The following is a 12,197-nucleotide window of genomic DNA, read 5'->3' as shown; positions in this document are numbered from 1 at the left end:
ATTGATCTCTATACTGCAGCTCATTTTGAGAAATGTTCCAAAAACAAAGGATTTCCCAAGATTACAGAGATGCCAGGAAACAGGGGTTTCACATCAATTCTAGTTTCCACTCTCTTTCAGAATATGCAGAGTATACTGCATGTAGACGCTGTGACTCTGATAAGCAACACTGTTAACACTGTTTGATGATGAAGTCCAAATCTTATTCTGCTGCATAGTGTGCCCCAGGCAGAAGCTTGCCTGAAGTTACTGTAAGAGAAAATCTAGTAACTCTCATTTTGCTGTTTCCATGAAATATTTACTAAAATATTTAATACATTATTGCTTGTTTACAAGTGCATAAAAGGTCTTATTTATCCCTTCACTAGGAGGTGGACTGCAACCTCTGACAGCGACACCATATCTTTATGAAAAAACAAAAACAGCAGTTGTTCATCAAGCTGTACCTCTTGCTTCATCCTTCAGCCTCTGTACAGAAACCAGCAGAGATTCTTTATCATCTAGCTCGCTTTCCAAAAAGGCATTTCGCTCTATGGCCTGATTTAGCCTTTGTTCAAAATCTTCCAAGGAAACAATTGTGGCTCTAGGGGAAAAAATCAATAAAATACAGATCTTCAATACATATGTAATGACAGAGACAGATGTACATAACAATAATATATATTACATAATATTTTATAAGTATTTCTTATTATTATTGTAGTTGTTATTGCTTCTATAAATCAAGGCAAGGAACAACAAAAGATTAAGATATTATTATTATTATTATTATTATTATTATTATTATTATTATTATTTGTATTTCGCTTTTTTACAAAGGAATCAAAGTGGAGTCCAACAGTATAAAAAAAAAGTCAAACAATTAAAAATTACAATTTAAAAACCCCAAAACCCCAACCCTCCCCCAAATCATAAAAACAGTGATCAACCCATAAAAATAGATTAAACATTAAAAAATTTAAAACTGTCCATTAAGAATACACTGAAATTTCGGGCAGATTAGCAAAAGAAATGAAGGAGGGGGGATGGGGGCAATGGTATCAGGCAATTTTGATATCGGTATCAATAGAGGGGGGAGGCAAGTCTAATGGATCTAACAGATCTAACCTAGTCTGGAAAGGCCTGTCGGAAGAGATCCATCTTTTTAAAGGCTTCCAAGGGGGTAATATGGCGGATCTCATCCAGCAGGTCTGGGTGCGGCTGATGAGAAGGTCCTCTGGGTCACCGCTGAAAGTCTGGTCTACTTAGGCTGTAGCAGACTCTTCCCAGAGGACCAAAGTGTGCGGGGAGGATTATATGGAAGTAGGCGCTCCCGCAAGTAGTCAGGACTCAAGCCATGTAGGGCTTTGAAGGTTAGAACCAACACCTTGTACCTTGCCCAGAAACTGATAGGCAGCCAGTGGAGAAATTTTAGAACTGGTGTAATATGGGCTGTTCTGGATGTGCCCATGACCAACCTAGCTTCCATATTTTACATAACAGGTAAAACCAGTTAAAAACAGAGAACATAAAACCAATATATATTCTAGCCCGAAGAAGGAGAGCCCTCCCTCCAGTCCATCTGCCTTGGTCCAGGCCTCAGAGGGAGAGAAGAATGCTGGACCTGATCCCCTCTCACCATTCCCTTCTCCTTTTGTGTCTTGTCTTTTTAGATTGTAAGCCTGAGGGCAGGGAACTGTCTATTATCCCCTCTGTTGTAAGCTGCCCAGATTCCCAGTGATTGGGCGGCATATAAATAAATCCTATTATTATTATATTAAAAACAATATATCCACAATTTAAAATTCATGATGTAAAAATAATGTGGACAAGCCTGCTGGAAGAGACTGGGCCTTAATGCTATTATAAATTCAGAGTATCCAGCTATCAAATCTCTTCCAGCAGGTTATTCCACAGTTTGAAGACAACTGAAGAAAAAGACCTCTGGATAGCAGTTACCAGCCTAGTCCTGGCTGATTCAAGTAAAAGTCTGCCAGAGAACTTGAAGATATGGGGCAGATTATATGGATGAAGGCAATCCTGTAGGTAACCTGCACCCAAACCATGTAAGGCTTTAAAGGTAACAACCAGCACTTTGCCTGGGAACTAACTGGAAGCAAGTAGATTGATATTACTATTGGCGTAATATGATCACTCACAGATGTGCCAGTAAGTAATGTGGCTGCCATGTTTTGAATTAATTGATGTTTCCAAACTTAGTGCAGAGGTAGCCCAATGTACAGTGCACTGCAAAAGTCCAGCTTTGAGGTTAGTAGCATATATACTACCATAATTAGATCCCCCAGCTCTAGGAAGAAAGGAACATGTATGAAGACTGCAGAAGTCAACAATCTAGGCTGATCCCATTGGACAAACTGGGATGGTAGATCTGTTTGCCAGTAACATGTATACTATGAATTCGCATGGACCAAATCCAACAATGTGATCACCATATCAACAAAAATGTCCTTCCAAATGAACAGATTACCAGAGTAATTTCCTGGAGTAACATATCAAACAGACAGAGAAATGGGGGCTATGTTATTTTTGTATTTATCTACAAAGAGGCAATAAATGTCTGAGAGCAAGACACATATACACACTCCCTCTCCCTTCTAATCACTTTGTTCAGAAGGTGAACATATGCGAAGTGCAATGCTAGCCAATGCTGCCCACTCTTGTGAGCTCGAAAAGAGCAGACACCGTATTATGTCTGCCTCAAGCAACAAAATGACTACCTTCAGTACAACAAGCCCTACCTCTTAGCACGTTCAAGGTCATCATTGGCTTGCTCTAGTTCTCTCACATATTTATGTAACTGGTCTTTGATTGCCCGAGTCTGGCTTAAGTCATCTTCCAACAACGACACTTGCTTGTAATTTTGTGCATACTGGTGCTCAAGTTTTTCCTGAAAGAAGAAGACACAGTGAAGGGTTATATCACTTTGAAATTAGATCACGCTATTCAAGAGGTACTCCCACACTACTTCAATCAAGGATTCATATTAGCAAATACATTTAGTGACTAGCTAAATTGAGGAGAGGAACCACCAGCTTGCAGTGGTTTACCATTTAGTCCAAAAAAGTTGCTACCTAAGCCTCAGAACCCAGCTCATGTGAACAGCAAAGATTGCTTTCCTGGCTTTGCTTTTTCTCTGTCTTCTCTGCAGGCGAAAGGAATAGAAAGGACCAAACTGGTTATAATGTCTGACAGTGTTTGCAATCTATAGATAGTAGCACTTCACTCCTCTTCTGCATCCCCATCCAGGAAAATTGAGAAGAAAAGTGAAGCTGGATCCTAGGCCAAAACACAGGTGGGAAAGCTCTCTCCAGAGGATGGGACCATGCCATCTAACATCATCTGGCCTGAAGAATGCTTGCAGGAGTGAGAATTCAATAATCATCCCAATCTGGCTCCCCACCCTAATCTCAACATAAAGGCTAACAAAGTAGCACCCTCCATGTCTCAAAGATTTTTCTTCTCTGCTACCATTTCCTCCTCAATTCACATGAGATAGAAAGCTACAAAAGAGATGCCAGGTAAGAGAGCCTGGTTACCAGAACTAGTCTTTGTGCAGGGTGGGGGTGTCAACATTTTGAGCTAGTGGTAAGCCCTCACATCATGTCTGAAAACATTTGATTCTCATTATTCTAAATATAGTCATTGTCCACAAAATCATTATTGCAAAAGAAAAATAGAGGCATTAGTCCATTTCCAAAGATGTATACAACTGCCCTGCAGTCAGAGAGCAGCCAAGAAATGAGAACACTGCACTCTGCCAATACAGTCTCTTATACCACAGTACTGAGTCCTGTTTCATATGCAGTCTGAATTATTAGAATTAACTGTCAAAAACCTTTGATATATACTGAACATTACGAACTAAGCTCCTTCTGTTATCACTCTCCTTGGCTTTTGACAAATCAGCTGGCTAAAACTGTAAAAAACATTGAAGGAAGGATAGTTCCTTCAGACAAACAGCATTTGGAGCAATGCTGAAATCATCAAGCAAGGTTATTTCCTGTACCAAATTTATCTTCAGCAAAATCATTACTGATTCAGCTGTACCTTTAAAGTTTCCACTTCCTGTTTCAACCTTTGGTTATCTGCTTGCAAATCCCGATTCCTCTGTTCAGCTTGTACCAACTGAGCCTCCAACTCCGCTTCTAGTTCTCTGCTGCCCTCCTGAAATTCTGCCAGCTCTTCACGTGCTTCCTGAAAACTATAAGTTAGAAAAATAGTGATGAATGTGGCATTACCCCATCTGTATCCCCATCTCTTCTGTTTATTACAAAAGATCATTACCCCCACCCAATTCAGTCAACCTTCATTAAGACTGAAATGACTGCAGCAGTTAAGTGAAGATGACAGCTTATTTTTTTTATATAATTTTATTATTAAAACAGATACACAAGAAACAAATAAACAAAAAGTGAATATATACAAATATACACTAAAATAACACAACTTAGCAACCAGACAAAAACAATACCAAAGATACATTCATACTGACATTCCATTCCTACTTGTTTCCCAATACAGTGGTACCCCGGGATATGAAAGCACCGCGTTACGAAATTTCCGGGATACGAAAAAATCCCATAGGAAAAAACTGTTCCGGGATACGAAGGTTTTTTCGGGTTACGAAAATTTTTTTGGTGCTTTTCGGCGCTTTTTCGCACGAAATCGCGGCTTTCTAGCGCTAGCGGCTATGGCTTTTTCGGGTTGCGAAATCTTTCGGGTTACGAACGCCGCGGCGGAACAAATTAATTTCGTAACCCGGGGTACCACTGTATATGGAAGAAGAGGCCCTTCCTTTACTTATCCCAAACCCCAAGTCTAAAACCTTCAACTAAATACCTTTCCTATTCTATCTTCCTTCTTTCTTACCTTCTTCTTTCCTTCCTTAACACTATCACTTCTTCTTCTTCGATAACTAATCCAACTTCTAATACTCAACCTACTCCAACCTTCTACACTTACTTCTCTTATCTCTTTTAACTCTCTATCTCTCTTTCTAGTGTAACCATCTCCTTCTTCATATTTATGTTTATTACAAAAGATCATTACCCCCACCCAATTCAGTCAACCTTCATTAAGACTGAAATGACTGCAGCAGTTAAGTGAAGTTGACAGCTTAGATATTATTCAAAGCCTTTCTGTGAAAGCACATTAACAAAATTGTTGCGTATTACATGGGTATCTTGCACGAAGCAAAACATAAAATCAGTTCCAGAACAAAAATGTGAAAATATGGGTGTCCAAAATAACACCTTCAGTTAGATGCTGTATTCTCATAAATTAATAGAGATAATCCACTTCTCTGTCCAAGTTTATATATGACAGGGGAGTTAGTATTAGTTACAAAACACGTTTTGCTGTTTTCCACACTGAGTGGAGAATAGAAGAGGGCCACATGAGGCTGAAGATGGTGAGGGCTAATTTCTCATTAACACTATACTTTGGCTTAGCTCCTTTAAGTGCCTGCCTACCACTACGTCGGCCCTTGGTATCCGGGAAACTCATCCTATGGCAATTCTGAGCACATCCACGGCGCTGTGAATCCCAGCCACTTTCATCAAGTTGGTTATGACACCTAAAATAACAGTGCCAAACAGTATGTTCTGTGGCGTGATGATGAGTAAACTATTTATAAGGAAAAAATCATGCCAATTTGGTTTTAAAAAGAGGATAGTATGGTTAGGCTTTAAGCAAAGCATTTATACTTTGTAAGTAAACATTTATTTACGGACCCTGAAAGGTATCAAACCACTAAAAAAAAACCCCTACAAAACACACACTGGTACCTCAATTATTAAGCCAGTATCTTTGCCACTTAAAACAACAACAGAGTTTTGCTCTGGACAAGCAGCAAACAGACTACACAAAAGCCATGCTACAAGTAAAAACAATTAACTTACTATCTGGAATCTAAGGAGCTATCCTTTCTAGTGACCTATAAGGGCTGTCTTTGTCTTTCACTCTGCATCAGGCATGCTCTGCATTCAAACAGCAAACTGAATTCATTTAGATGATGCATGTGTTGGGTCATACTCTCACAATATACAAAGGTCAAGACTCCAATGGCATTTTAATCACCATTAAGCTAGAGAGAGCCAGCAACTCCTACAACCGAATAATAACTTTAGACACCAAAGCTAGGCAGCCTTGCATCTAAACTAATCTTCAGTAAAAAAGAATTTTAAAAGCAAGATGCTCCAAAGCAAGTTAGATACAATATTGTCCAACAGTGGAGTATGAGACTCAATCTACCAAGCAGCATTCTTGAGATGAAGGACGTCATTGTTTGTAAACACACATTTGGAACAGCAAGGCCACTCCAACAAAGAAATTCTATTCCTGCAACTCAGAGCTTCATAGCTCATAGTTGTGTCAGAGCCAAGTGGTTTCCAAATGCTTCCAGTCAGCTTTCATGCTGCCCATCACCTCAAAGAAAATATATATTGATGGTTTATATGCTGATAAAACTCACAATATGCCAAAACCAGAATCATACCTTTGTTTATACTTCAAAGACAGATCCTTCCAGTATGCAGTTTCTTCCTCTGGACTTAAAAACTTTGGAATTTCCTCACTGTCCATGATCACCTGCAAATATCAAATCAGAACAATAAGGTAACAGAACTTAGCAATGTACCCCTGCAATGTACTAGTTCCAATTAAGCAGGCCCCACATCTACAAGCAAGGAAAGACAGTGTCTCTCATCTTCTATGCCTGTTCTCAAAGAAGTGGATGTTGGTCTCTGGTCCATTTGTACTGATACACTTTCTATCACTTTACAGAAAGTGATCAAGCAAAGAATCATAGCCCTATGTTGAATCAGAGTCTCGGTTGTCCTGCTAGGATTAATTTCACTAGATTTTAGATAAATTCCACTTACATTTTAAAATAGAACCTCTGATTCCACTAACACTCCTTAAACGTAACAGTGATAACCACAGAAGGACACAAGAAATCTGGTTAAGGAATCTGCATGGATTATTCATATTCTTAGCAATGAAGGTGGTTTTTCAACTAAGGCATAGACTTGCTGTCCATAGGATTAACACTCATAGCAGTAAACAGGACAGACATAAAGGTTAAGTTCTGCAAGCCATTTAAATTCAGCAAAGATTTGTCCATTCTGTATAGAAAGACAGAGGTTGCCAGTGCTGTTTCATTCATTAGTTTTATGTTTCAAATAACCCTTCTCATGCAACTTAAGTGGGCAGAGTACAGTAGGGTAAACAAATCTGTTCCAAAACACCCAGTTAGAGAACTACTTTAGCATGCCTACTGAAATGGAAAGTAATAATCCAAGAGGATTCAATCAACACAGAGATAAAATCAATGTGTCTGTTAATGGAAGGACAGACACTCTATAATGTTCTGTTTCAATATGGACCAAATTTAAAAGTAGCCTATGGGGTGAGGGGTATGTGTACATTCAGAGGAGGGAAACAGACTCAGATCCAGAGAGAGGAGGGCCAATCCTTTCCCCTTATGCTTTCCCCTTGGTTTCATCATGCTGCCTCAAAACTGCTATTTGGCTCCACATGGTACCTGTATTCACAATCTAAATAGCAACTACTAGGAGGCATTCTAAATTTAAAATGTATGGAGAAAGATTAACACTTCACTTCCCAAAGGTTACAATGAAATCACCCCCACCTCTGTTACTACTTTTTAATATATATATATATATATATATATATATATATATATATATATTATAAACCCTATTCATTGACCTCCCACAACTTATCTAGTCTGATGAGCTATGGTGTGTGGTTCCAAGCAGCAATTCTTACTTCTAATTCATTTATAATTTTAAGCATTTTATAGGGCTTTTCATTCATATTCTCAGGATAGTTTGCAAAAAAAGAATAAAAATTAAAAGCATATTCACTTTCCTCTATCCTGAGGTCTCCTGAACTTCCACCCCTATTAAAGATGATCAGCACAAGCATAAGGGTGAAAATAAAGACTCTTCTGTTACAACACTGATATTTATTTTATCACCTCTTTTCATCCACTGCTACATACATGAAAGAGTAAACTAGACTCACCCTAGTGTTTTAGAAAAGAGTTATGCATTTCTCATCCTTCCCATCTGCTCAAGCACTAATGATGTCAGACAAATAGCATCTCTACTTTCTGACAAACATCAGTAGCCATTTCCATCCCACCAGGCATAAAAACTGGCACATCTCACAGCTCTCTGACCCACATTTTTGTTCTGAGCATTCAGAGCACATGCACACAGAGAGTATTCTATTGTAACTGATTCTGCACTGGAAAGTGACCAAGAAAATAGCATGAAAATCCCAATCCACAACCTAAAAAGCAGTACCCTTTTTAGTTCAGCTTAATGCAAGCGTCATGAAGAAGGGCAGCATGTATGTATGTGTGTGCACTGCACACCTTCAAGTTGCCTGTTGATTTATGGTGACCCTATGAATCTCATCGGTTTTTCTTAGGCAATGAATACTCAGGTGGTTTTCCCAGTTCCTTCTTCTGAAATGTAGCCTACAACACCTGGGATTGTCTCACTGTCTCACACCTGTACTAACTAGGTCTGACCCTGCTTAGTTTCCAAGATCAGACAGGATGTGGTGCCTTTAGGAAGGGCAACAGAGGAATATAAACACAGATCCATCACTTCCCCCTATTCTCCTTGACCCCCCACTTGTACGATCCAGTCCAACAGCCATGTGACAAAAATGACTGAATGTAAACCCCTTCATCTGCAACACAGAACCTTACACATGAACAGACACCATCATGGGAAATGACTTAAAATAGATTAAATTTCTAAGCAACATCTTTGGGCCTGACAGGTCCCACCTCTCCATTAGCATGGCAATATCAATGCTTGTGCCAAAGTGCTATTTAAAGCTGTCTGCACCATTCCAGGAATGAGCTATTTGTGGATTCTTCTATGCCACAGAGTCTGCTTTCTCAAGAGCTTTACTTAAATTTGGAAATTTAAAGGTAGAATACAAATATTAATGTGAGATTCTCTAAAGAGACTTGATAGATGTAGCACAACATTACTTTGTCCTCAGATAAAACTCAATGGTCTGGAAAATATAACTAGTTATCGCTGTGTGTCCCAGAAACATGTTAGACCTATATTGCTTGGGTTTCAATAACCTTGGGAAATATCAGAACACTGAGTACACTGTGTTTTCAACCAAGGGAATTAGCAGCCATTGCAGAGAAGGTATTTCAAAGGAATAAACCTTCCCATGCAGTATGCATTCAGACTTTGATTTCACAAATCACTCTTGGCAAAGGAGCTACATACATCCAGACGAAGCTAGTGAAAGGCACAAGGCTAACATCCAAAAACAGAAGGGAGTCACTGGATAAAGTTCAAGTTCCTCCAAGCAAGTGCTACAGAGCCCAAAATCATACCCACCAATAGGAGTGACTGACATATAACTAACACATCTAATTCAATGCTAATGGAATTCAAATTCTATTTCCCGGACTTTTGAATGCTTTGTTTCCAGTGCCACATGGCCAGAAGGAGGAGGGACCTGCTTTCATAGATATTCCTTCAAAGAACAACACACTAACACCTTGAGAAAATGCAAGCCTGTGACTAAAATCGTTTTATAATTTTTTCTCTCCTGTGTGATTCTTAACAACTTTGCCTAATGAAGAAGCCAGTGGAGCTTCGAAAGCTCACTTTTTTGTTTGCATTTTGGTTGGCTGAATAGAGCTACAATTGTTTTGTGGATTTTGGATATTATTGTACATCTAATACAAGTGCTAGTACTTGGGAAACTCTATGAGGCTCTTTTTTGTCAGTTAATGGAAAGACGGGGGGGGGATCTAAATGTGCACAATAGGCTTGTTTTCTGGAATGGAGAGTTCACTGCAGACAGCTTCTTCAATTTTTCAGGGTTCTTGTAATGTGGAAAAGTAAGAGACCAAGCTGTGAACAAGTAGTTATCAGTTCAAATCTTGTCTCTGCCATGGTGCTCTTAAGTAAACCATTATTTCTCAGTTTCCAAATTTACAGACTGCCAACAATGACAAGGTTGTGATAACAATCACTCAGATCATGAGGACAATTTCTACACTCAAATAAATGTGACAGTAGTATCATCAGCAATCTAGTAACATCTTTCTGTCCATCCTAACATTAAGCACACTACTAATGTCTACTGGTAAGTGTTTGGAAAGGGGAGATTTAGGTAGCCAGGGAAGGATTTAAATGAGTATGACCTGAAGTGAAGGTGGGTTAATTTCTTACATTCTTGGAGGGAGGATTTTTTTTAAAAAAGGCTCATATATTACAATAAGCAATTACCTTGAATCATAGAATAGAATCACAGAGTTAGAAGAGACCACAAGGGCCATCCAGTCCAACTTCCTGCCATGCAGGAACTCTCAATCAAAGCATCCCCAACAGATGGCCATCCAGCCTCTGCTTAATGACCTCCAAGGAAGGAGACTCCACTACACTCTGAGGGAATGTGTTCCACTGTCAAACAGCCCTTAAGTTCTTTTAAACGTAGCTGCTTGTGACTTACAGGCATTTTGCCAAAAATATTATTCTTACTTAAAACAACTCCTTGCTTCAAAGAGATCCCTCTTATCATGAACCAAAGCTAATATACAGCTTGACTAGCTAACAGTCCCCTGGATACTTCCTAAGGACTGATATTCTTAGCCTTATACCCAAGAAGAATGCACTCCAGCTAGGTTATCAGGAAATCCAGAGCATTACAAACACACTTTTACAGATGTTTATTTCATTTCCCAAGCACATGGTGTTGCTAGAGTTAAACAGTAGCCCAGAATAAAGAAACGCAGAACAGAACAGAGCTCACAAGCAGAGGCGAAGGGCTCACTTCTTAACCTGCCTTAGGGTCCCAACCCTCCTGGTTCAGCTACCTTCTGCATATTCAGGGTGAGAGGCAGTTTGTCATTAAAGTGAATATAAAGTGTGCTTTCACTCAGGAAACAACTTGTCTGTGTGGAACAAGTTTCTATGTGGAACAACTATGTACCTGACAAACTTCACACATCTCTAATTGTTTTTCTCTTCCAATTACACCAAGAAAAATAGCAAATTAAGCTGCTGAAAATACTGCTGTGGCTTGTAAAAAAACTGCAAATAGAGAACAAGCTTCCTTTCCAACAACCGCAGGAACAATAAACATTCGTTAGTTGACTTGTTTACAATGTGTATAGCACCCTTTGCCTAAGTTGGGGGACAACTTACTATTGTGTAACCTTGACTACTTTAGTTTCTTCAATATAAGTGACAGTTTTCTTGTGCTATACAGTATCCTATTTCAAAGGAAAAATAACATGCAAAGGAAGCAAATAAAACATGTAGTACAAGGAAAAAGTACTATTTACTTCTTCAGAAGCATGATGGTAGTAAAAAAGAAGTAAAAAAACCCCACAAGCATTACCCATTGCATAAAATTAATCAGTTCAGTGAATCAAACACTAAGTAACAATACCAAAGTGAGTGAACATTAAAAGAAAAATTATAATCTTCAAGCACCCTGAAAGATTTATTTCTCTCTCTTTGGCAGACAAAGCCAAGCAAAGCAGACCACCCCCCCACACACACACACACATACATCAATGTTAAGTATCCCCCATGAAATATAGCCACTTTGGTGATATACAACCCACAACAGATCAAGTAAGCAACTAAGAGATCTGAGAACAACTTAGGACAGATTCAAAACTAGGTAGGAGTTTAGGCACCTAACCTCTGCCACTCCAAAAGCACGTTTTGATGTGTAATGTCTTGTGTAGTACACACCAGGCCAAAGAACTCTAAGTGATTTGTTCTTCTCAAGGACACATGGGCTTCACAACTGAAACAAAGCAAACCAGAACAAAACCATTATTCAATTTAAGACAGATTTCCTCTGACTCTTAGAGAAGCATTTCCAGTGGTAAATTATGTCAGTTACTGACAGCAGCCACTTTCTAACTCTAAATAGCAAAGTGAAGCTTTCCAAAACTGGCAAACAATAGGCATGAGAAAAATCGTTTGATTTTTAAGTGCACATACTTGTCTCCATAGGCTTTTCCAGTAAATGTGGATGTCATATAGTATACTGACTGAGTCACTTGCTTCTATTTAGGTCACACACTATGAAACTTAGCTAAGGAGAAAAACATAATAATAATAATAATAATAATAATAAATAAAATTTTTATTTATATCCCGCCC

At 38.8% G+C, this 12,197-nt stretch overlaps 1 protein-coding gene across 7 annotated transcripts in view; it reads right to left on the bottom strand.

The window, feature by feature from the left end:
* Positions 1-12,197, bottom strand: part of NDEL1 (nudE neurodevelopment protein 1 like 1) — a 41,035-nt gene that overhangs the window by 18,984 nt on the left and 9,854 nt on the right. For all 7 annotated transcript variants that reach the window (XR_006101891.1, XR_006101892.1, XR_006101893.1 and 4 more), the window contains exons 2-5: positions 6,497-6,588; positions 4,048-4,201; positions 2,739-2,887; positions 447-583 (exon numbers count right to left, since the gene is read on the bottom strand). Coding sequence is in view for 3 of the 7 variants with exons in the window: in XM_042449141.1 (XP_042305075.1) it covers positions 447-583; positions 2,739-2,887; positions 4,048-4,201; positions 6,497-6,582 (526 nt within the window). In the remaining 4 variants the exon portion in view is untranslated. The remainder of the gene's footprint in view (positions 1-446; positions 584-2,738; positions 2,888-4,047; positions 4,202-6,496; positions 6,589-12,197) is intronic.

Source organism: Sceloporus undulatus, chromosome 2 (assembly GCF_019175285.1).
Source record: "Sceloporus undulatus isolate JIND9_A2432 ecotype Alabama chromosome 2, SceUnd_v1.1, whole genome shotgun sequence".
NCBI lineage: Eukaryota > Metazoa > Chordata > Lepidosauria > Squamata > Phrynosomatidae > Sceloporus > Sceloporus undulatus.
Note: the sequence above shows the minus strand (reverse complement) of the source record. Positions and strands in the feature narration are given on the sequence as shown.